The sequence below is a fragment of the Zalophus californianus genome, chromosome 2 (genome assembly GCF_009762305.2).
Source record: "Zalophus californianus isolate mZalCal1 chromosome 2, mZalCal1.pri.v2, whole genome shotgun sequence".
Lineage (NCBI taxonomy): Eukaryota > Metazoa > Chordata > Mammalia > Carnivora > Otariidae > Zalophus > Zalophus californianus.
Genome location: NC_045596.1, coordinates 201549058 through 201573802, shown reverse-complemented (window position 1 = coordinate 201573802; position 24745 = coordinate 201549058). Strand labels below are relative to the sequence as shown.

General features: G+C 52.1%; 1 protein-coding gene across 7 annotated transcripts in view; it reads left to right on the top strand.

Moving 5' to 3' along the window:
* Positions 1 to 24745, top strand: part of ARHGEF10 (Rho guanine nucleotide exchange factor 10) — a 111112-nt gene that overhangs the window by 6487 nt on the left and 79880 nt on the right. For 6 of the 7 annotated variants that reach the window (XM_027598735.2, XM_027598736.2, XM_027598734.2 and 3 more), the window contains one exon: positions 16459 to 16528. In XM_027598735.2, the coding sequence (XP_027454536.2) occupies positions 16492 to 16528 (37 nt within the window). In that variant the 5' untranslated portion in view covers positions 16459 to 16491. Of the gene's footprint in view, positions 1 to 14739; positions 14762 to 16458; positions 16529 to 24745 lie in introns of those variants that run through there. The other variant, XM_035726143.1, reaches the window with a different exon arrangement.

Below are 24745 nucleotides of genomic sequence, written 5' to 3'. Positions count from 1 at the left end.
CGTTGTTGCAAGTAGAAGAATTTCTCTTTTTACGGGAGAATAGTATTCCACTGCATGTGTATTATACTTTATTTTCTTTTTCCATTCATCCATCAGTGGACACTGGTTGTTTACACACCTGGCTATTGGAAGTAATGCAGTGAACATGGGGGTGCAGATGTCTCTTCAAGGTAGTGTTTTTGTTATTTAGGGTAAATACCCAGAAGTGGGATCGCTGGATCATATGGTTCTTCTAGCTTTTGTTTTTTGAGGAACCTCCAAACTGTTTTCCAGAATGGTCGCACCAGCTTGCATTCCCACCAACAGTGTAGGAGGGTTCCCCTTTCTCTGCATCCCCGCCAACATCTGTTGTTTCCTGACTTGTTAATTTTAGCCATTCTCTCATTGAGGTTTTGATTTGCATTTCCCTGATGGTCAGTGATGAGCACGTTTTCTTTTTCTTTTTTTTTTTGTATTCTGTTTTTTTTTTAATTTTTTTATTGTTATGTTAATCACCATATATTACTTCATTAGTTTTTGGTGCAGTGTTCCATGATTCACTGTTTGTTTATAACACCCAGTGCTCCATGCAGAACGTGCCCTCCTCAATACCCATCACCAGGCTAACCCATCCCCCTACCCCCTCCCCTCTAGAACCCTCAGTTTGTTTTTCAGAGTCCATCATCTCTCCTGGTTCGTCTCCCCCTCTGACATACTCCCCTTTTCTTCCCCTCCTGCTATCTTCTTCTTTTTCTTTTTTCTTAACATATGTTGCATCATTTGTTTCAGAAGTACAGATCTGTGATTCAACAGTCTTACACAATTCACAGCGCTCACCATAGCACATACCTTCCCCAATGTCCATCACCCAGCCACCCCATCCCTCCCACCCCCAACCACTCCAGCAACCCTCAGTTTGTTTCCTGAGATTAAGAATTCCTCATATCAGTGAGGTCATGTGATACATGTCTTTCTCTGATTGACTTATTTCACTCAGCATAACACCCTCCAGTTCCATCCACGTCGTTGCAAAAGGCAAGATCTCATTCCTTTTGATGGCTGCATAATATTCCATTGTGTATATATACCACATCTTCTTTATCCATTCATCTGTCAATGGGCATCTAGGCTCTTTCCACAGTTTGGCTATTGTGGACATTGCTGCTATAAACATTGGGGTACACGTACCCCTTCGGGTCCCTACATTTGTATCTTTGTGGTAAATACCCAGTAGTGCAATTGCTGGATCGAACGGTAGCTCTAATTTCAACTGTTTGAGGAACCTCCATACTGTTTTCCAGAGTGGTTGCACCAGCTTGCATTCCCACCAACAGTGTAGGAGGGTTCCCCTTTCTCCACATCCCCGCCAACATCTCTTGTTCCCTGACTTGTTAATTTTAGCCATTCTGACGGGTGTGAGGTGGTATCTCATTGAGGTTTTGATTTGGATTTCCCTGATGCCGAGCGATGTGGAGCACTTTTTCATGTGCCTGTTGGCCATTTGGATGTCTTCTTTGGAGACATGTCTGTTCATGTCTTCTGCCCATTTCTTGATTGGATCATTTGTTCTTTGGGTGTTGAGTTTGATAAGTTCTTTATAGATTTTGGATACTAGCCCTTTATCTGATATGTCATTTGCAAATATATTCTCCCATTCTGTCGGTTGTCTTTTGGTTTTGTGGACTGTTTCTTTTGCTGTGCAAAAGCTTTTTATCTTGATGAAATCCCAATAGTTCATTTTTGCCCTGGCTTCCCGTGCCTTTGGCGATGTTTCTAGGAAGAAGTTGCTGTGGCTAAGGTCGAAAAGGTTGCTACCTGTGTTCTCCTTTAGGATTTGGATGGACTCCTGTCTCACGTTTAGGTCTTTCAACCATTTGGAGTCTATTTTTGTGTGTGGTGTAAGGAAGTGGTCCAGTTCCATTCTTCTGCATGTGGCTGTCCAATTTTCCCAACACCATTTGTTGAAGAGACTGTCTTTATTCCATTGGACATTCTTTCCTGCTTTGTCAAAGATGAGTTGACCATAGAGTTGAGGGTCCATTTCTGGGCTCTCTATTCTGTTCCACTGATCTATGTGTCTGTTTTTGTACCAGTACCATACTGTCTTGATGATGACAGCTTTGTAAGAGAGCTGGAAGTCCGGAATTGTGATGCCGCCAGCTTTGCTTTTCTTTTTCAGTATTCCTCTGGCTATTCGGGGTCTCTTCTGGTTCCATACAAATTTTAGGATTATTTGTTCCATTTCTTTGAAAAAAGTGGATGGTATTTTGATGGGGATTGCATTGAATGTGTAGATTGCTCTAGGTAGCATTGACATCTTCACAATGTTGATTCTCTCAATCCATGAGCATGGAACATTTTTCCATTTCTTTGTGTCTTCTTCCATTTCTTTCATGAGTATTTTATAGTTTTCTGAGTACAGATCCTTTGCCTCTTTGGTTAGATTTATTCCTAGGTATCTTATGGTTTTGGGTGCAATTGTAAATGGGAGAGACTCCTTGATTTGTCTCTCTTCTGTCTTGTTGTTGGTGTATAGGAATGCCACTGATTTCTGTGCATTGATTTTATATCCTGCTACTTTACTGAATTCCTGTATGAGTTCTAGCAGTTTTGGGGTGGAGACTTTTGGGTTTTCCACATACAGTATCATATCATCTGCAAAGAGTGAGAGTTTGACTTCCTCTTTCCCGATTTGGATGCCTTTGATTTCTTTTTGTTGTCTGATTGCTGTGGCTAGGACTTCTAATACTATGTTGAATAGCAGTGGTGAGAGTGGACATCCCTGCCGCGTTCCTGACCTTAGGGGAAAGGCTCTCAGCCTTTCCCCATTGAGAATGATATTCGCTGTAGGTTTTTCATAGATGGCTTTTATGATATTGAGGTATGTACCCTCTATCCCTATACTCTGAAGAGTTTTGATCAAGAAAGGATGTTGTACTTTGTCAAATGCTTTTTCTGCATCTATGGAGAGGATCATATGATTCTTGTTCTTTCTTTTGTTAATGTATTGTATCACATTGATTGATTTGTGGATGTTGAACCAGCCTTGCAGCCCAGGAATAAATCCCACTTGGTCATGGTGAATAATCCTTTTAATGTACTGTTGGATCCTATTGGCTAGTATTTCGGTGAGAATTTTTGCATCCATGTTCATCAAGGATATTGGTCTCTAATCCTCTTTTTGATGGGGTCTTTGTCTGGTTTTGGGATCAAGGTAATGCTGGCCTCATAAAATGAGTTTGGAAGTTTCCCTTCCATTTCTATTTTTTGGAACAGTTTCAGGAGAATAGGTATTAATTCTTCTTGAAATGTCTGATAGAATTCCCCTGGGAAGCCATCTGGCCCTGGGCTTTTGTTTCTTGGGAGATTTTTGGTGACTGTTTCAATTTCCTTAGTGGTTATAGGTCTGTTCAGGTTTTCTATTTCTTCCTGGTTCAGTTTTGGTAGTTGATACATCTCTAGGAATGCACCCATTTCTTCCAGGTTATCTAATTTGCTGGCATAGAGTTGCTCATAATATGTTCTTATAATTGTTTGTATTTCTTTGGTGTTGGTTGTGATCTCTCCTCTTTCATTCATGATTTTGTTGATTTGGGTCATTTCTCTTTTCTTTTTGATCAGTCTGGCCAGGGGTTTATCAATCTTGTTAATTCTTTCAAAGAACCAGCTCCTAGTTTCGTTGATCTGTTCTACTGTTCTTTTGGTTTCTATTTCATTGATTTCTGCTCTGATCTTTATGATTTCTCTTCTCCTGCTGGGTTTAGGCTTTATTTGCTGTTCTTTCTCCAGCTCCTTTAGGTGTAGGGTTAGGTTGTGTATTTGAGACCTTTCTTGTTTCTTGAGAAAGGCTTGCATTGCTATATACTTTCCTCTCAGGACTGCCTTTGCTGCATCCCAAAGATTTTGAACAGTTGTGTTTTCATTTTCATTGGTTTCCATGAATTTTTTTAATTCTTCTTTAATTTCTTGGTTGACCCATTCATTCTTTAGTAGGATGCTCTTTAGCCTCCATGTATTTGAGTTCTTTCCGACTTTCCTCTTGTGATTGAGTTCTAGTTTCAAAGCATTGTGGTCTGAAAATATGCAGGGAATGATCCCAATCTTTTGGTACCGGTTAAGACCTGATTTGTGACCTAGGATGTGATCAATTCTGGAGAATGTTCCATGGGCACTCGAGAAGAATGTGTATTCCGTTGCTTTGGGATGGAATGTTCTGAATATGTCTGTGAAGTCCATTTGGTCCAGTGTGTCATTTAAAGTCTTTATTTCCTTGTTGATCTTTTGCTTAGATGATCTGTCCATTTCAGTGAGGGGGGTGTTAAAGTCCCCCACTATTATTGTATTGTTGTCAATGTGTTTCTTTGCTTTTGTTATTAATTGCCTTATATAATTGGCTGCTCCCATGTTCGGGGCATAGATATTTACAATTGTTAGATCTTCTTGTTGGATAGACCCTTTCAGTAGGATATAGTGTCCTTCCTCATCTCTTATTACACTCTTTGTTTTAAAATCTAGTTTGTCTGATATAAGGATTGCCACCCCAGCTTTCTTTTGGAGTCCATTAGCATGGTAAATGGTTTTCCACACCCTCACTTTCAATCTGGGGGTGTCTTTGGGTCTAAAATAAGTCTCTTGCAGACAGCATATTTTTGGGTCTTGTTTTTTAATCCAATCTGATAGCCTGTGTCTTTTGATTGGGGCATTTAGCCCATTTACATTCACGGTAACTATTGAAAGATATGAATTTAGTGCCATTGTATTACCTGTAAGGTGACTGTTAACTGTCTGTTGTCTGTGTTCGTTTTTGCTCTTTGCTGCTTTTAGGTTCTCTCTTTGCTTAGAGGACCCCTCTCAATATTTCTTGGAGGGCTGGTTTCGTGTTTGCAAATTCCTTTAGTTTTTGTTTGTTCTGGAAGCTTTTTATCTCTCCTTCTATTTTCAATGATAGCCTAGCTGGATATAGTATTCTTGGCTGCATATTTTTCTCGTTTAGTGCTCTGAAGATATCTTGCCAGTCCTTTCTGGCCTGCCAGGTCTCTGTGGATAGGTCTGTTGCCAATCGATGAGCACGTTTTCATGTACCTTTTGGCCACCTGTATGTTTTCTTTGGAAAGCTGTCTATTCAGATCTTCTGCCCATTTTAAGATTTATTTATTTATTTATTTGAAAGAGAGAGAATAAGAGAGAGAGAAAGAGAGAGCACATGAGAGGGGGGAGGGTCAGAGGGAGAAGCAGACTCCCCGCCGAGCAGGGAGCCCGATGTGGGACTCGATCCTGGGACTCCAGGATCATGACCCGAGCCGAAGGCAGTCGCTTAACCAACTGAACCACCCAGGCGCCCTCTTCTGCCCATTTTATAATTAGGTTGTTTTTTGGCTACTGTTGTACGAATTCTTTATATATTTTGAATATTAACTCTTTATGTGGTAACATGATTTACAAATATTTCCTCCCATTTGGTAGGTTGCCTTTTTATTTTGCTGATGGTTTCTTTTGCTGTGTGGAAGTTTTTTAGTTTGAAAAAGTCCTCCTTAATTAATGAGTTAATTATTTAATTTATGTGGCATTGTTGCCTTTGCTTTTGGTGTCAAATTCAAGAAGTCATCAGCAAAACTGATGTCAGGGAGCTTACTATGTTTTCTTCTAGGTGTTTACAGTTTCAGAACTTAGGTTAACGTCTCTAATCCATTTCAAGTTAGTTTTTGTGTATGTTGTGATGTAACGGTTCAGTTTCTTTCTTTTGCACTGCTTGTATCTGTTAAGTTTTCCCAACACCATTCGCGGAAGAGATTGTCCTGTCTGCACTCTTGGTTCCTTTGTTGTAAATTAGGTGAACAAGTGTGGGTTTATTTCTGAGCTCTCCCTTCTGTTCTGTGTGTCTGCTTTTATCCTACTACCGAACAGTTTTACTGAATACCAGAGCTTTGCAATGTAGTTTGATGTCAGCAAGTGTGATGCTTCCAGCAAGTGAGATTGTTCCTCTCTCTTGAGGTCTCATCGGCTATTGGGGTTCTTTGTGGTTATCTACAAATTTTAGGATTGTTTTATTATGAAAAACACCATTGGAATTTTAATAGGGATTGGATTGAATCTGTAGATAGCTCTGGGTCACATGGACATTTTAACAATACTCTTCCAATCCATGAACATGGAATATCTCTTTATTTGTATCTCTTTCAAATTCTTTCATCAGTGTCTTAGAGATTTCATTGTATAGGTTTTTAACCTCCTTGGTTAAATTATTCCTAGATTTTTTTTTTTGATGTGGTTGTAAATGGGATTGTTTTCTTAATTTTTCTGATAATTGGTTATTATGTATAGAAATGTAACAGATTTTAGCATATTGATTTTGTATCCTGCAACTTTACTGAATTAGTTTTAGCCATTTTTTGGTGGAGTCTCTAGTGTTTTATATAGGTAGTGTCATGTTGCCTGCAAATAGAGATGGTTTTGCTTCTTCCTTACCAATTTAGATGCCTTTTATTTCTTTTCTTCCCTAATTGCTGAGGCTAGGGCTTCCAGTACTATGTTGAATAAAAGTGGTGAGAGGACATCCTTGTCTTGTTCCTCATCTTAGAGGAGAAGCTTTCAGCTTTTCATTGAGGATGATGTGAGCTGCAGGCTTGCCATGTAGGCCCTTTATTATGTTGAAGGACATTCCCTCTAGACCCACTTGTTGAGAGTTTTTTTTTAAACTCATAAATGGTGTTGAATTTTTTCAAATGGTTTTTCTGCATTGATTGTAATAATCATATGGTTTTTATCCTTTTTGTTAATATGGTGTCTCATTGACTGATTTGCAGATGTTGAGCCATCCTTGCATCCCTGGAATAAATCCCATTTGATCATGGTGTTTGATCCTTTTAACATTGTGCTCATTTTGGTTTGCCACTCTTTGGTTGAGAATTATTTTTTTAAGATTTTATTTATTTATTTGACAGAGAGAGACACAGCAAGAGCAGGAACACAAGCAGGGGGAGTGGGAGAGGGAGAAGCAGGCTTCCTGCTGAGCAGGGAGCCCGATGCGGGGCTCGATCCCAGGACCCTGAAATCATGACCTGAGCTGAAGACGGATGCTTAACAACTGAGCCACCCAGGCACCCCATTGGTTGAGGATTTTTACATCTTTATCAGGGGTATTGGCCTGTTATTTTCCTTCATTGTATTGTCTTTGTCTTGTTTTAGTATCAGGTCAGGGCTATTGGCCTGTAATTTTCCTCCATTGTATTGTCTTTGTCTTGTTTTAGTATCAGGGTAATGCTGGCCTCCTAAAATGCATTTGAAAGTGTTTCCCATTCTTCATTTTTTTCTTGAAGAGTTTGAGAAGGATTGGTATTCTAATTTTAACTTTTGGTAGATCTCATCAGTGAAGTCATGTGGCCTTGGATATTTGTTTGTTGGGAGGTTTTTGATTATTGATTCAATCTCCTAACTAGTAATTGGTTTGTTCAGATTTTCTGTTTCTTTGTGATTTAGTCTTTGTAGGTTGTTTGAGGGAATTTTCCATTTCTTGTAGTTTGAACAATTTGTTGGCTTATAATTGTTCATGTTAGTTTCTTACGATCCTTTGTATTTCTGTGGTGTCCATTGTAATTGCTCCTCTTGTACTTGTGGTTTTATTTGAGGCCTTTCTCTTTTTTCCTCAGTAGGTCTAGTGAAAGGTTTGTGAATTTTATCTTTTCAAAAAAACAGCTATTCATTTCATTGATGTTTTCTGTTGTCTTTTTGTCTTTATTCTCCCCCACTCTGATCTTTGTTATTTCCTTTCTTCTACTAACTTTGGGCTTAGTTTGTTCTTCATTTTCTAGTTCCTTGAGGTATAAAGTTGGGTTGTTCATTGGAGATTTTTCTTGTTTCTTAATGTAGACATTTATTGCTACAAACTTCCCTCTTAGAGCTGCTTTTCCTACATCTCATAGGTTTTGGGGGTGTAATGTTTCCATTTTCGTTTGTTTCAAGGTATTTTTTCTGATTTTCTTTGGATTTCTTCTTTGACTCATTGGTGGCTCAGTAGGATATTGTTTAATCTCCACATATTTGTGTTTTTTCCCATTTTCTTGTGCTTGATTTCTAGTTGCACACCATTGTGTTTGGAAGAGGCTCTTGATATAATTTCAGTCTTAAATTATTGAAACTTGTTTTGTCATCTGACCCGTGCTTTGTCTTGGAGAATGTGCCATGTGCACTTGAGAAGTATGTGTATTCTGCTTTTCAAGTGAATGTTGTGTGTTAAGTCCATCTTGTCTAATGTGCCACTTAAGGCCAATGTTTCTTTTCTTTCTGTCTGGACTGTCTGTCACACGTACCTTAAGACTTAGTGGGGCTCAAGGAGAAAATGCCCACCACCTTGGAGGGCTGCAGGTTAAGGAGTCTTTAGTCTCCTAATTATCATCATCTTCATGGTCATGAGCCTCTGGTCTTACCCTGTGGCCTCCTGAGTGTTGCCCTCCACCCGACTGGCCCTCCTCCCTGGTATACTCTGACCACACCAGTCCCCTGATCAGACACCTCCGTGGATCCCGTCTGAGCTCAGGATGAGGCCCTGCCCTGGACGGGGCTGCAGGTCCCCATGGCAGGTGAGCTGCCTCTCCTTCTGTCCTGGGGCCTTCCTCCTGTCAGTCTTCCTCCAGGAAGCACTCTCTTCTCCCCAGCTCTGGGCTCCTTCTAGCCTTGCAGAGTCTCAGCTGGCTCTATTTCTGCATCCACGCCACAGGCCTGCTGTGTGGGCAGAGTGCCTGTGCCGTCTGGACACCCTCCTCTCCTCTTCCTGGGTCCACAGTGTGGCTCCAGCCAGTGTTGGGTGTGTGGGCAGCCCCAGCACCCTGGGGTCGGGAGTCCTGTCTTGGGGGAGGGAGCAGGTGGGGCGGCCCCCCACCCCAGGCTGAACTGCTGCCCCCTGGTGTTTGAGGAGAGTGGCTCGCTGTGCTCTGGGGTGACTGGACTTATTCTGGATCTGACTGATATAATAACACATTCACATGGTGCCCCTTCTTCTCTGTGGGAGCGCCTCATTACGCTTCCTGTAAATAGCACCTCATTGCGGGAATGGGAGTGCAGGGCTGGCCCCTCCCCATGTGCAGGCACCGTGGTTGCCCTGCAGGGAGCCAGGGGAACGACTCTGGCCCCCAGGATCCTCCCCAGAGACTTCCATTCTGAGGCCTGGTGTCCTTGTCTGTGAGGATGGTTTTTATAGTTGGAATTCACATTCTGCAGGAAATCTCTGGGCACGTGGGTCTTAGGGGAGGGACTTGGGGTTTTACTGTGGGTCACGTCCCGAGCGGACCCTTTCCTGGGGTGCTCCGTCCCTGTCCTGGGCTCCGGCACAGCGGGTGTGGGGGATGACGGAGGCCTGAGCAGGCTGAGGAGGGGGGCCAGCCCCAGAACTAACCGGAGGAAGAGGCGTGTACTGGCAGGCTGCGCGGGGAGGGGGCGGGGGGCACAGAATGTCTTCACTAGGAGCAGAGGCAAGTGGAGCTTTTCTTCCCTTCCAGGAGTCACTTTCTGCTATTTGTTTTATGAGCATCATGTTTAATGAAAACATAGCTGGAAAACATTGTCTGTTAGAGACAGAGTTAACTTACTCCCCGGTAAGTTTGGGTCACACGACGCAAGTGTAATTTTGTCCAGGTGATTTTGAGGTTTAGAGAAAACTCTGGGTTGTCCCAACTTGGATGACCCATGTGTGTGCATTCAGTGTGGGCCGGGCCTCTCAGGAGCTTTCCTGGGGATGTGCTGTTTGGTGGTGAAGCGTTTGCTCTCTGTAGTCTCCTCTTGGTAAACTGATCCCCAGAGGGTAGGAGGATAGCCCTGTCACGGGTCCTGGCAGAACCAGTGTGGACCCCAGTCCCGGGGGGCAGCCTCCGCCCGCCCCACATCGCAGACTCTGAGACGGCAAGCAGTCCGTCCGGCTCCTTCCGTAGTTTGGGTATTTAAGAGACGGAAGAGTAGGCCAGTAGGAGTGAGCGGCAGGGGAAGGAGGCAGCGTGCCCCAAGGAGAGGTGAGGGCAGGAGGGGCAGCAGAGGAGGGTACCGGTCTGCAGGGCCCTGGGGCCCCCCCACCCGGCTCTCTAGCTGCCCACATTAGGACCAGCCAGGAGCACCTGCTGCCCCCAGCAGCTGACCCCTGCCCCCTTCTTCTCCCTCCCCTTCCTTCCTCCTCCCCCCCCTTTTCCCTCCCCTTCCCCTCCCTTCCCTGCTTCTTCCTTCCTCTCTGCTTCTCCTCACAAAGCTTTGTTGAAAGTGAACCACTTTCTGGGTTTTGTTCCTTATTAGTAGCCTAAATAGTTAGGCATGTGTTTTTTTTAGCTCTGCAAATGTGCAGAGTATGGCTCAGGCATTCGTCAGAGGTTACCTGCATTCCTTCTTTGGAACCAGCATGTAGCAGCCTGCATCCTTTACAGGGAGCCCTGTCTGGAAAGGCCACGTGGTGGTGCCCCCTCCTGAACCACACTACTCCCATGGGGTGGGCACCGCGGGAGGGCTGGAGAGGGGCACTGCTCCTTCTCTCTACTCTCTCTCTCTCTAGAAGTGATGGGGCCCGTCCTGACTCTAGGTTGCCGAGGGGTAGAGAACAGAGCAATAAACAAGAAGGTGGACATAGGGATGAATTCCTCTCAGCCAGTGCAGAGGCTCCGAGGGGGAGGAAGGGGGAGGGGTGCTGAGCTCCTGGTGGGGGGAAGGAGGCAGGGGTGCAGAGCCCTGGGTCGGGGGGAGGGAGGCAGGGGTGCAGAGCCCTGGGTGGGGGGGGAAGGAGGCAGGGGTGCAGAGCCCTGGGGTGGGGGAAGGAGGCAGGGGTGCAGAGCCCTGGGTGGGGGGGAAGGAGGCAGGGGTGCAGAGCCCTGGGGTGGGGGAAGGAGGCAGGGGTGCAGAGTCCTGGGTGGGGGGGAAGGAGGCAGGGGTGCAGAGCCCTGGGTGGGGGGGAAGGAGGCAGGGGTGCAGAGTCCTGGGTGGGGGGGAAGGAGGCAGGGGTGCAGAGCCCTGGGTGGGGGGGAAGGAGGCAGGGGTGCAGAGCCCTGGGTGGGGGGGAGGGAGGCAGGGGTGCAGAGCCCTGGGTTGGGGGGGAGGAGTCAGGGGTGCAGAGCCCTGGGTTGGCGGGGGAGGAGGCAGGGGTGCAGAGCCCTGGGTTGTGGGGGAAGGAGGCAGGGGTGCAGGGCCCTGGGTGGGGGGGAGGGAGGCAGGGGTGCAGAGCCCTGGGTTGGGGGGGAGGAGGCAGGGGTGCAGAAGCACTGGGGGGGTACATAGTGTGGTGAGCTGCAGGGGCCAGGCAGCGGGGAGGGAGGGTGTGGAGAGAGTTTGGGTGGGGGAAGCACCTCAGCCCCCCCATCCATGGCTTCCCTCTCTTGTGAGCTGAGGCTCCTTTCTTGAGACTTTTAGTCCGGGACCCGTCCGGGCTGAGTCTCTGCTCTGCTCCTCCAGCCTGTGGTCCCCACCCGGTCATTCTCTTCCATCCCAGGACGTCCCAGGATTCTGTCTCCTCAGGCCACGAGTTGGGGCTGTCCCTGTCAGGATTTGTTCGTGGCGATGTTGTGTTTCACTGAGGCTGGGTATTGTCCATGCCCGCAGGGACAGGCTTCCTGGGAAAAGATGCGTCCTTTCCTTGTGGCTGGAAGCAGAAGCGGGCCCTGCAGCAGGGGTGCAGCCATGGGAGGGCGGGCAGAGCGAGGACCCGGGATGAGAGTTTGCAGGGGAGGGGGGAGTGCAGGAGGCGGGGCGCCCAGGAGACTTGGTCCATGTGGCTGCAGGTAGGAGGCCAGCAGGACGGTGCGGGGTGGAGAGCTGGGCACAGCAGATGGGAGGCAGCGGCCAAGCCTCTGGCCGGAGGAGCGTGTCCTTGGGGGGCCTCACCCTGATTCCCTGGACGCGGGCTGTTTGGGAGAGAGCTGCTTAGCCGCTGATGGCCAGAGGTTTTCTAGTAGGCACTAACAGAATAAACTTGCTTCTCTTTCAATTTTTTTTGTGTTCTGGGGCCAGTGAGTGAAAGAGGGGAAGAGACCTCGGGATTGGTGTCAGCCCTGCGCAGCCATAGTGGCGATGCCTCGCGGCGGCCCCACCAGTAAAATCCGGGTGATCACAGGCTAGAGTCCCAGACAGCCGAGTTCCCTGCACGCGGGCGGGAGGATTCTCTTTCCTTCTCTTTCTTGCTTTTGTCAGCATTACCTTAACTGAAGACGTTCCGTGCAGGAGGTTGGTGCATTTGGGCTGCCGTGGAATTTGATTAAACTTAGACGGTGCCATTCCAGCAAGATCTTGTGGCTTTTCCTTGTCCCTTCATGGTCTCTGTTGGGGGAGAGCCTGACTGATGTCACGTCCATCCAGAGGCAGTCCCAAACGGAGCACACCTGCCGCGGGCACTCGGGCTTTCCTGGCTCACACTGATTGCTCAGCGCCCAGCGCTCTGTCCCCCTATCCCTGGGCTCTGTCCTTGGGGTCTTCTGCCCTTACGCATGAGGGCCCTGAGGCCCCCTGCTCCAGCCAGTTTCCATGCTGATGCTGAGCCAGCCCCTTTGGCTGGGAGGCCGGGCGCTGCGTGCCTCTGACACGCTGTGGTGGGTCCTCTGGTTCTCGCACAGTCGGTGGTGGTGGGCTCAGACGGATCTGGGCCGGGCGCAGATCCGCCTGCTACCTGTCTTTGTGCAACTCAGATTGTGGGGAGACTGGTGGAGTGGATGTTCGGGAGCCACCCCAGTGCCCACAGTGCATGAGACGCTGTGCCCTCAGCAGAACTGAGCCTGCTGTGCGGTGAGCACGTCTCCTCCAGGGCACTGCCCCCACCTCAGGGACAGGGTCATCTCACCCCCAGCAGCCCTGCAGCTGGTCCCCCTGCAGGTGGGTTGCACAGCTGAGGATGCTGAGGCCCGATCTGCAGAGCTTTGTCTAGCTGGGAGGGGTCAGGAGAGCAGGGTGTCCCCAGAGTCCAGGCCTCCAGCCCTCTGCTGCTTATTCTTTCTGCTGCTTCTCAGTGGAAGGGACCTTGGTTGTGAGTGTCCTGCCATCCTCAGAACTCCGAGCGTTGCTGTGGCCGCAGGTGCGAGAAGCATCTGTCCTCCTGAGCCTCAGCACCCTGCTGCACACGTGCCCTGGTGCTCACCTTGCCCATCTCCACAGATGGTGCAGGTGCAAAGAAAGGCCACGGGAGCTGAGGTTCTGGTCTGTTTCTGTGATGTGGCAGAAAGCACGAAAAGTGATCCGGGGTGTTGAGTGGCTGCCCCGGCCTCGGAAACTATCTTGTGATGTGGAGCCACCCAGCCTCCGGTCATGTCCTGCAAAATCGTCCTGCAGGGCTCGCCCCTGGACCACTGCTCTGACGGAACACGTCATCTTTTTGTTTAAAACCACGACCTGGGTGCACAGTGCAATCTTTCATTAGGGTGCTTGAATTGGAAAGTGACCACAGTAACACAGCCCAGACTGGAATTATGTCATGCTGCTGTCCGCCGGAGGACAGTGTTGTGTAAGCGAGTCTTGTCCTCTGTCCAAGGTCAGTCTTTGGGCAGAGCAGGCTGCAGCCCCGCTCAGAGGGTCCCCGGGGAGGGCGCCAAGGGTCAGGCACCACCAGATGATGGTGCACAGATGTGGGTTCAGCACCCATTTGGCTACAGGGGAAGCAGAGTTTTCGGTGTGGCCTAAAAGGCCCAGGGGTGCAGGTCACATCTGTGGTGCCAAGCAGGCTGTCAGGGGGAGTGCACGCAGGCCTCTGAAATCTGGAAGCAGAATTGCGTGTTTTCGGGTTGGCCGCCTGGAAAGGGTCCTTCTCAGGAGCATGGCTTCCGTGGATGCTGAATTTGGGAGAAAACCATCCCAGAGCATGCTGTGATCTGCTGGAACCCTCATGGGTGATCCAGAACACAGAGCATGGCTCCAGAGGCCGGGTTCCAGTCCCCGCTCGGCCACGTGGCGAAGCAAGCCCCGAGCTGGCCCCAGAACCAGTCAGGCGCGCAGGGGCCCCTGAGTGGGGGCCGCAGGCCTTCTGCGGGGTGGGCCCTCAGTAGCACAACCTCCAGTGGCATCTTTCGTGTTGTGCCCGAGTCAGTGGGAAAGGGAGCACTCAGTTGGACTCTGTTCTTCTGCGTTTTAAGTACAATTAGCATTAATGAAATTTGTACTCTGTGGTTTAAAAAGAAAGTGTTGGAGACGAGTAAACAGTGGGAGGAGAGAGGAGACTTGTGTTCAGACAGGAAGAGCCTCATGGCTGGTGGCTGCGTCCTAGCTCCTCCTGGAGGAGCTCCAGGCAGAAACGCCACCACTTTGTCCCCCGACAGGAAGGATGTCTCTCTGTGGCCATGCCTCCCGCTGGCCTCACACACGAGCAGAACCTGTGCAGAGATCAGACCCAGTAGAAAGCTTTGCCCGAAAGCCCAAAGACCCCTCTGGCTCCCTGGGGCTCTGTTAACTTGGGGATGTTGTCCATGCAGCTCAAAGCGCAGAATGTCTGCACCCCTGGTCTGTAGCGAGACTGTCGAGTCGCTGCACACGCCGGTCCTCACCTCTTGGGTTGCTAAAAATACCAGTTTCCCTTCTTTCCTCACTTCTGCTCGCGACTGTGGAATCCATTGTCCCCTCTTCCTGCGGATATGTTCGCCTCTTTCCTGTTCCCCGCGGTGCCTGTGGGGTCTGGCCACACCGGCCAGGAGGGGCCAGATCCAGTGTGGGGGCCAGCCGGGCGTTTCCTTGTGTGACCAGCATCGGCGAGAACCCCCAGCATCCTGGATGTGCTCATGTGCGTTGCATCACGTCATTGCTGGCCCGGGTCCATGTCACATTTGCAAGCTCACCTGTAGGACGTGTAAGTGTTGGAGCCTTTTTGACTCTGTTCCTTGGGAGATGATGTGGCAGGAGAAGGCGCTCCCCTCCGTGCAGCTCTGGGGCCTGCACGATCTCTGCAGCAGGTGCCCTGTCCTTCCCGCCGCCTGCTGCCCCAGAAGAGGCGGCCCGTCCCACATCCGTGTTGGGTGGTCAGGCAGAGCGTGTGTGTGTCCGTGCAGGCTGTGACCCCTGCAGACCACGCGCTTGGAGCCTTGAATGCGGTGGACGTTGGTCGGACGTTCGCTGGCTGACGTGGGGTGGTGGGCGTGGGGTTCGGTGTCAGGGTCTCCGTGCCTGTGTCCCTCTCCCTGTGGACCAGGTCACTGCAAGCCTGAGGCCGCCGCAGCTTCTCGGGGAACACCTGCGCGGTTTCCCCCCGTGACCGCTGTGGTCCGCGCGCGTCTGTCTGGGAGGGTGAACGCTGCCAATGGAGCATCTGTCCTAGCGAATCCCTGGAGAGGGCTGGGGGTGGGCGTGGTGGCACAGACGACGGATGGACCAGCGCCCAGTGCCATCTACCGGGTGCCCCCTGCGCGCCAGGCCCCGTCCTGATCCCCTGCGTTTGGATGCTTCACCCCTGCGGCAGCCGAGGCCGGGCCCCCCTGTTGTCCCCGTGCTCCCGGTGAGCCACTTGTGCCCAGAGACGCGGGACCCTCCGGGGCTCTCTGTGGCCTGCAGGGGAGCAGGGAGCAGGCGTGCAGCCCCAGCGTGTGCGTCTGTTTGTCCTGGGTCTCCTCCTGGGTGGGTTCCTGGAAGCCCCCCATGCCTCGGTTTCTCCCTTTTGAAGCTAGTGTGGGCACCGTGTCACTGGGGTGAGATGGGATGGAGCCAGCGGATAGGCCCGGAGCACAACATGGAGATGCTCGGGCAGGGGTGGTGCGCGGCCCCCGTCGGTGCTCTCACCAGCATCCCTTCTGCACGGGGCGGTGGGGGAGGGCCCAGAGCTCGCCTGCCGGTTCCTCCAGCTTGTTCTCCTGCGCGCCGTGGGCAGGGCTGGGCTGCGTGGTCCCTGCTGTGCCCGCCCGAGGTGCTGTCCTCGCTGCCTCGGGGCCTGGGCGTTTGTTTTTCACCCGGCTGTTGTGCTGGAAGCAGGCAGGTGTCCGATGCCGTAAGCCCTCGTGAACGGGGGACCTGGGGGCAGGATGTGGCCTCCTCGTGAGCCGGGGCAAACATCTTCACGATGTGGCTGGTTTCACACTGATTCTCAGACTTCGTTTTCTTCTGAAAGCACATAGGGAAACAAAAAGTGCAAAAAAAGAGAAGAAAAAAAGCCAAGTGTGCAGAGACCTGGCCTAGACCCCAGAGTTTAGGGACTGAAGGCTTAAGGGACCACCGGCCGGTCTACGACCCCGGGCACTGAGTTGTTCGTCCGAAGCTGAAGAAGGTCAGCCGTCTGACCTAGGGCTCCTTTCTTCCCTAGACCAACATGCAGGGCTGGGCGGCCGGGGCGGAGGGTCCTCCAGTGAGCCCAGGTATGGAGGGAACTCCCGCCGCAACCTCGGGAAGTCAGGCCCCTGGGGACTCTGTGTGCTCAGAGGCGTGATTTCAGGGGACAGTGGACAGCCTTCGAGGGGTGGGTGCCTGTCCTTCAGTGAGTGCCGTGACTGGAGCTGAGTGCCCCGTGGAGCTGACACAGCCCCCCTACCCGCGGTGACCGCGGTGTCCTTCCTTCTGCAGGGGTCCAAGGAGTGAGGTTTCCGGAGCTGCGCCATGGACCAGCCAGAGCCACCCGCCCCCGCTCCCAAAGGTAACGGGCGTCTTGCGGGGGCTCTTTCCCACCTGGGGTGCCCTCGGGGAGAAGGGGAGGGTCTGCCCACGGGTCCCGAGGAGGTGGAGCTCTGAGCCCCCGCCTGCCCAGCGCCCCTCCCTCACTTCGGGGTGACCTGGCTGAGCCACCTGTCGGGCCCTGGGCATCCCTGAGGGGCATGCGCCAGCACAGAATCTGTGAGGTCCGCCTCCTCCTGACCCATCACGGGCCCACCTGGTGATGAGGAAGGGTGGACCTCGTATTTGAGAGACTACACATGGGCTCCTTGGCCACTCCAGGCGCTGGCAGGTGGAACAGTAGGGCGGTTTCCAGGTCTGCCTCCCTCCGCCCTTGGCTCGCTCAGGGAAAGCGCAGACCTTCTTTGTCTAGCTGCTCTGTATGTGAGGACCGTGGGGGAGGCCTGTCCTGTCCGCTGGCCAGAACTAAGCCACTGCTGGGGAGACCACAGTGGCACACCGAAGAGCCTGGTGGTATCACTCCCGGCTCGCAGGGCACGGCCTGCTCAGGGCTCCCGTCACCCAGGCCTTCCCTGGACATGCTGCCCTGGACAGACTCGCGTGTCCCCTGCACACCTGGAGGCTGTAGGACCCGAGGGGCAGAAAGCCACAGAGTCTGGAAGGAACCCATGCAGGGTCAGAGCCTTTCCATTCCTTCTCCTTGTGCTGGTGGTGGCGCTCTGGGCCCTGAGCTTGTAGCTGGAGCAGAAGGAAGGCAGCCTGCCAGTAGGACCGATCCTTAAGGGAGTCCGGGCCCAGGCCAAGGGATGCATCTCCTGCTTGTGCTGGGTCAGCATGGATGACCTCCAGGAGAGCCCAGTGGTGAGCTGGCCCCATGGTTGAAAGAGGCCCCTGCATGCCTTCAGCCAGAGTTTCCAGGAGCCGTGAGCCCCGAGGTGAGGGTGGCGTGCTGGAGGGCGCCCCGGGAATCGTGCAGGGCCACCACGCGCCGGCTTCTGCGGGGCACCTTTGGGCAGGCCGGCTCCCCTCCTCGGGCCACAGCCAGTGGGGTCTGGTTGGGAGGGCTCTGGGTGACTTCCTGCTGCATGTTTCACCCACGTGTGAGGTGGTGACACTTAGATTCTTCCAGGCTAGATCTTCCTTTGACTATTTTCATTGAAACGGACACCAGCACCGCTCCCTGCTCTCCTTCCCTTCACGTGGGGTGTGCTCCTGGGGTCCTCCCATGAACGCTGAGCTGGCTCACCCAGCGTGCCTCACCGAAGGTGTGGGCATAGGCCGGACGTGCCGTGAGGCTGCCGTCCGGGTCTGGTACCCTGGGCCCTGTGTTAGGGAGCCTGACCACGTAGCATCCCCAGCGCAGCGATGGTGGAGGTCAGGGCGGGGCTCCGGGTGTGGCTCCTGACAGTTGTCGGAGAGAAGCTGGTAAAGGAAAGGGCCCGGAAGCCCTTTCTGCAGCTCTGTTGTTAGGAATATGGGGGATACACGACGTGTTCAGAATCTGATGGTGGATGCCGGCTCTTTTCCACCCCGACTTGTCTGCTCTTTCCAAGGGAATTAAACCGGCCCCTCTCTTATTCAGTGTGTCCCGGTGTTTGCTGCCGGCAGCGTCTAGAGCTGGCTGGGGCCGGTCCCGTGCATGACATGGCTTTGACAGTGACACCCCGCAGATCTGTAGGAGCAGCTGTCTGCCCGCGGGCTTCGCCTGGCAGACACACCTCTGCATGTGGTCTGGGTCAGGGAAGGGGCGCGGCCAAGTGGCTGGGGTTTTGGCGGGTGTGCATGAGCCCCGGGGAGGCGTTGGGACCTGGAGTCCTGGCCCCAGGGGGCCGCGAGCAGGGGTCAGCGGGAGCAGGTTGTGACGGGAAGGCAGGGTGGCTGTTCACTTGGAGCATGACCAGAGGGGAGACCCCACATGCTCTCACCACAGGACGAGGGCGGGTGGAGGACAGTGCTTGTGTGTGGGGTGGATGGTGGGCAGCCCGGTTGGGGCGGCTGGTTCACGGTGTCCACGAGTCTCAGATCCTCCGCTGTGCTCCTGAAAACCTGCACGTCTTTATCTGTCACCTGTACCTCCGAGTGGGGAAGAAGGACCAGGCTCAGAGGGCGAAGGCCCCCAGAGCTGGGACAAAAGGGTAGTCAAGGGGCTGGGGAGAGGGCATCCTGTCTTCCCTGCATGCCCATGCTGTCCCCTTCGGCACCACACACTCACCCACCCTGTTCTGTGTGCTCAGGGTCACGAGCAGGCCGACCAGCGAGGCCTGCCACTGTGGGGCCCCAGCTGGTCCATCAGGCTGTCCACGGGCTCGGCCGCAGGCCCTGTCAGCTGGGAGCTAGCCCTGGGTGGCAGGAGGGTGGAAGAAGTCCCCTCCGTGGACCCCTGTTCTTGGTTCCCCCGGGAGGTGTCCTCTGGGAGCTGGGACAGTCCTGGCAGCTCTGGGGACATGGCCAGCAGTCCTTACAGTGTGGAGAAGGTCCCCGTGTCTGTGGGCTGATGTGCGGTGTGCCTGTGACTCTGTCCAAGGGCAACTTGGACAGCAAGCTGCATAGTTCAGAACTGAGGTGCTGATACCTCACGACGGTCTAGGCGGTTAGCTCTTGTGACCGTTTGTGATGGGCACATGGCCTGGCGTCGCTTTGGGCCGAATCAGTGATACTTTAATTATAAGCTCCCCATCATTAAAGCGTCTGCTCACAGCTGCCCTTGGATGCAGGGAAGGGTCAGGAAGGACCAGGTCTGTCTTGCTGGCACCACGTGGACACAGTCCTTGTTCCCTGAGATTGGTGCTCTGCTCTGCTCTTCGTATTTCTTGTAGACATTTTCTGCCTGTGCAGGGGCCGGGCTGTGGGGCAGGGGCGTGGGGCCGGCCCTGCGGGGCGTGAGCAGGTAGGCGGCCTCCCTGGGCTTCAGTCCCCCTGTCCACAGGAGTGGCGACCCCGACCTGCAGGTTTGTGCGAGGTCTGGACCAGGCAGTGTGGTGACTGCTGCAGGCGCTTGGCGGGTCCGTGAGAAGGTGCCACGGGCCTTAAGAATCCTGAATCCTATCAGGAGACGCTCCACGATAGGTCCGAACCCCGCAGTCTCCTGGTACCTTTCTGGAATTCATAGGTAAATTACACCCCCCCCCGCCCCCGCTGTGGTAGGGAAGGAGAAGCCCTCCATTGCCCCATTGCCGTAGGAACGTGGATGCACCCACAGCCGGGTGCCTTCCCCTGCTGACGACGGGTCGGGCTCCAACAAAGCACAGGGAACAGAAGCCGTGTGCGGAGGGTGGGGGGCGTCAGGCTGTGAGGGGTGGCATTGTTCTGGGGACACCGCTGTTCACAGGCAGCCACCACCCCAGGGACGTCCAGAGCCAGGAGGAGGCCGACAAGGACGCGGCCGTGAATAGCCCCTTGTTGGGGGAGCTGTTTGCCCCTGCAGCTTTGCAAAGCACTTTTCTTCTTCTTTTCCAATAATAAGGAAGAAGGCACAAATATCCTCCTTTAGAAATGAGAGAAACATCTTATCTTGGATTAAGCTTTTACTTTATAATAGATGTGGTCTTAATGGCCCCAGGGACAAAATGTGTCGCCTTTATCTCTGAGCTTAAAAATGAGTATTCTCTTATTCTTTTTCCCTCAGTGTCTTAGTTCCTCCATGGCATGGCTTTCAAAACTGTTGGGGGCTTTTCAGCAGTCCTGGAGGGCTGTCTGCTCAAGGAGGGGATGACCTGGGAGAGGCAGCCTCCCCTCCCCCCTCTCAGCGTGTCCCTGAGCCCTGGAGCCCCTGTCCCCCTGAGGGGTGAGCGACCCCAGCCTGCCCATCCTGAGCCCAGGCTCTGTGTCAGCTGTGTAGACCGATGTGTGCCAGGAGCGATGGGGTAGGCGGTGTCTCCCTCCCTCCCTCTCTCTGCTCCTTAGGACCCTGCTGAACATTTACATCCCTCCCAGTGGGAAGTGTAACATTGTAGCCTGTAGTGACTTAGCTTTTGTTGCAGTTGGGGGAGAGACTAAGACCTTCTTGACCCCTAAGAGATCCAGTGTGAACTCTCTTTTCCTTGGAAGCATGCTGACCTCAGTGGTGCAGTTTGCTGCTAGACTGAGGCAGGTGGGACTCAGAAGGAGGGAGGTCATAGGTCAGACCACATCCCTGGTGCTGTGCTGGCTGACAAGATCGCTGTCGGGGTGTTGACCAGAAGGCCAGCCTGGCATGGGGTCTGAGTCGGAAGGCTGGGCTCCTCTGCCTGGAGGGCCATGGGTGGGAGCCTGTGTGGTACCCCGGGACACACGGATGCACACCAGACATTGTCTCCCCCCTTGTGGGAGACAGACCATGAAGCAGCATGCTCGGGGCTCCAGGGTCCCCCAGGGCAGGCTCAGGGCTCTCCAAGGAATCCAGGGAATCTGAGGCACGGCCCAAGATCTGGAGGCGCCTGGAAGGATGGAGAGCGGGTGGTGCCCGGCGCCTGTGTGGTTTCATCCAGGAACGCAGCAGGAGGTCAGGAAGGGGAGATCCCTGGGTGCTTGAAGCAAAGGGACTTCTCCGTGGGTTAGTTCATGGCACTGCAGTAGGCCAGGGCCTGGGGGGGGGGGGGGGTCCTGAGGTTCCTGCCATGGGGATCTCTCACCCCAGAGGGAGCGTGCAGGGATGGAGAGGGACAGAGGTATGGCTGAGTTGGAGGGGCCTCGTGGAAATCCAAGCAGAGCTCTTTGGATGTGACTCCAGAGCTCTGGCAGGAGGTCTGACGTGGATGCTGGGTTTTGTGCCAATGAAGACCAAGGCCACAGGCAGGCCTGGCCTCCCATGGGGAGGGTGTCGGTTACACTGGAATGCTGTTGTGGGGGCAGAAGCAAGCGGGTCCCTCAAGGAGGAGTCCGCTCGGGCAGCCATGCCAAATACCACGGACAGGGCCACAGGCCTGTGTCTCTCAGAGCCCAACTCCTTGCCGCCCACTTTCTTTCCTGAACATGTTAAACAGGAATCCCTTTCTCCTTGCATGGGGCAACCCAGGGTTAGGTTCCGTGGTGCCCGATGTTGTCAGGCTTTTTTTAAATTTTTTTAAAAGACTTTTAAAATTTACTTATTGAGAGAGAGAGAGCACGAGAGGGAAGAGTGTCAGAGGGAGAAGCAGACTCCCTGCTGAGCAGGGAGCCCCATGCGGGACTCGATCCCGGGACTCCAGGGTCATGACCTGAGCCGAAGGCAGTCGCTTAACCAACTGAGCCACCCAGGCGCCCCCGTCAGGCTTTTTTAAAAGCGGTGTTTACAGGTCACTTTTAGGTGTATTTTATCTAATTCTTAATGTTCCCCAGTAATAGAATATAACTTCCAGGAAGAGGGTTGACAGAGGGAAGAGCCAGCATGTGATTCCGAGTCTCTGCTGTGCAGAGTGAGACACGTGCACGGCGTGATTTTTACGTGGCTAAGTCAGACCATCAGCTTCTTCCCCCCTCTCACCCCTTCACCCCCTGTCATTTTGGGTCGTGTGTTGTTATTTCCCTGCTGTGTTAATCTGGCAAACAGGAGTCTACAGAAATGGTCACAGTTGTATTTGGAAAACGTTCTGTCGGTTTTGGTTTTTCCATTGAAGGGATTTATTGCCCCAAGACTTGTTGACCAGTTTGTTTCTGTGAATAAGCTCACTACTTACTGATAAAGCCAAAAACCCAAACTACGATGATTTTCCCGTCGCCTGGCACGCGGCCAGAGTTGGTTGGACAGTACATGAGCTGCTGTGACCGACGCGTGGGGACAGAGGTTCTGTCCACCCCCGAGTCCAGTCCATTGTCTGGTGGTTTTACTTGTAAACTCTCCTCACTTGCAGGAAACAGGTGAGTCATATCCGTGTCTTTATTAAATACGAATCTCAGAGGATTGATGTGCTCCACAAATTCAGACTGCCAAGTAGAATTGCTTAAGCCAGAAATGGCCATGAAACAGACAGGAAATGTACTTGTTGTAGAAAGTTTGTAAAACACAGGAGCGCGGAGAAGAAAATGCCCGTCCTCTGTGGCAGCCCGAGAGCACCTCGGGTCGTATTTTGGTCTGTGTGTGAAAGGGATTAGATGACTAAAACCAAGGGTTTTTGATTGTTTTATTGTGAAATACACCTACCATTTACCACTCCAGCCATCTTTCAGTGTCCAGTTAAGCAGCATGAAGCTCATTCACGCCACCCTCCATCTCCAGAACTTTCCATCTTCCCACGCTGAAGCTCTGTCCTCCGTAGACTCTCACCCCATCCCCTCCCCAGCCCCCGTGTCCACCATCCTACCTTCTGTGAGTGGAGTAGCACCGTGTCCACCCCTTGGTCATGGGTGCGTTTCACTCGGTGCAGTGGCCTCGTCCGTGTCATAGCAGGGGCCAGGATTTGTCCGTTTCAAGACTGTGCCCCTGTTGTCTGTATCGCCCACATTTTATTTATCCTTTCATCTGTGTGGGGACCCTGAGATTGTGTCTGCCCCTTGGCTGTTGTGAATAATGCTGCTTGTATGGTTGCACACGTGGGTGGTTGCACACTCGTACGGTCACACGTGTATGGCTGTACACTCGTATGGTTGCACACCTGTACAATCACACGCACGCATGGCTGCATGCTGGTACACTCGCACACCTGTGGTTGCACACTCGCACGGTTGCACGTGTACTGTTGCACACGTATGGTCACACTCGTGTGGTGGCACATCCATACGGTTGCACACACATATGGCAGCACGCTGGTACACTTGCACATGTGCGGTTGCACACTCATACAGTTGCACATGTGTACAGTTGCACACATATGGTTGCACTCTCGTGTGGTAGCACATTCATACGGTTGCACACAAGTATGGCTGCATGCTGGTACACTTGCACACGTGTGGTTGCATACTCGTAGGGTTGCACATGTGTACAGTTGCACACATGTGGTTGCACTCATGTAGCACATTCATATGGTTGCGCACACGTATGGCTGCACACCGGTACACTTGCACATGTGTGGTTGCATACTCGTACAGTTACACATGTGTACCGTTGCACACATGTGGTTGCACTCGTGGTAGCACATTCATACGGTTGCACACATGTATGGCTGCATGCTGGTACACTTGCACAGTTGTGTGGTCGCACACTTGTATGGTTACACGTGTGTGCAGTTGCACACGGGTGTGGTTGCATGCTCGTATGCTTGCACATGTGTATGGGCGTACAAGCATCTGCTTGAGTGCCTGCTTTTAATTCTTCCACGTGAATACCTAGAAGCAGGGACTTGGGCCGTAGGGGAGTTCCGTGTTGAGTGTGTTGAGGGGCCTCCGTACCGTGTCCACACCAGCTGCTCCAGAGCACGTTCCCACCAGCCGTGCACCGGGGTTCCAGTTTCTCCAGTGCTTGCCAGTATTTGTTATTTTCTATTAAATGAGTGTGAAAGGGCCAATTAAAAACACTATTAGTATATCAGAAACTTCTTTCCAAATTACTGAATAAACTTCAAAATAATTTTAATGGTTTCAGTAGTATTTCACTGTATAAATGTGTCATAATGTGGGAAATCTGTCTTCTGTTATAAGACGTTAGGTATTCTAATGATCTCTGATTATTTCCTGAAGGTAGACAGTTCATGGTAGAGTTTCTGAGATGAAGGAGATACAAAATTAGAAGGCTGTGGTGAATACTGGCAACCTACCATCCAGAGGGTCACTGATGCACACTCTTATCAGAATTACATGTTTTAGAAACGTCTTTTTTTTGAAACTTTTCTTGATTCCATTTCAGTATTTGCCACTGTCATGCTTTTAGCATAAATTGGGCTGAAGTTGTCCCAGAATGCGCTTGGGGTCCCGCGTGTGCCGTGGACGTGGCTGTTCCGGCTGAGCAGCCCCTCCTGCCTGCCCCGTCGCAGGGATGAGCCTGAACTCTCCATTACTCATTGCTGATTAAAAAAAGTGCTTCTTTTGAAGGACCTGTTAGAATGTATTGCTGTTTCCGAAGATTCAGGGAAAAAATAAACACCTGGTACTTAAAACCAGTTTTTCTTTTTGGACCATCAGAGGTTCGTCTAGACAGCGAGGCCCCAGCTGGAAAGACAGTTTCTAGACTGACTCCAGCATTGATACACGTCTGTCAACTTCCCTCCCTGGAAATTACTCCACCTCTAAACCCCCAATTCTGACTGTCCCGCCCCCCAGTCACCCCCCGGCTCATGAACTGCTGGGGGCCGTGGAAGGTTGTCTCTGTAGCCTGCTCGGCACCTGCGCTTCTTGGCTCTTGCTGACCCAG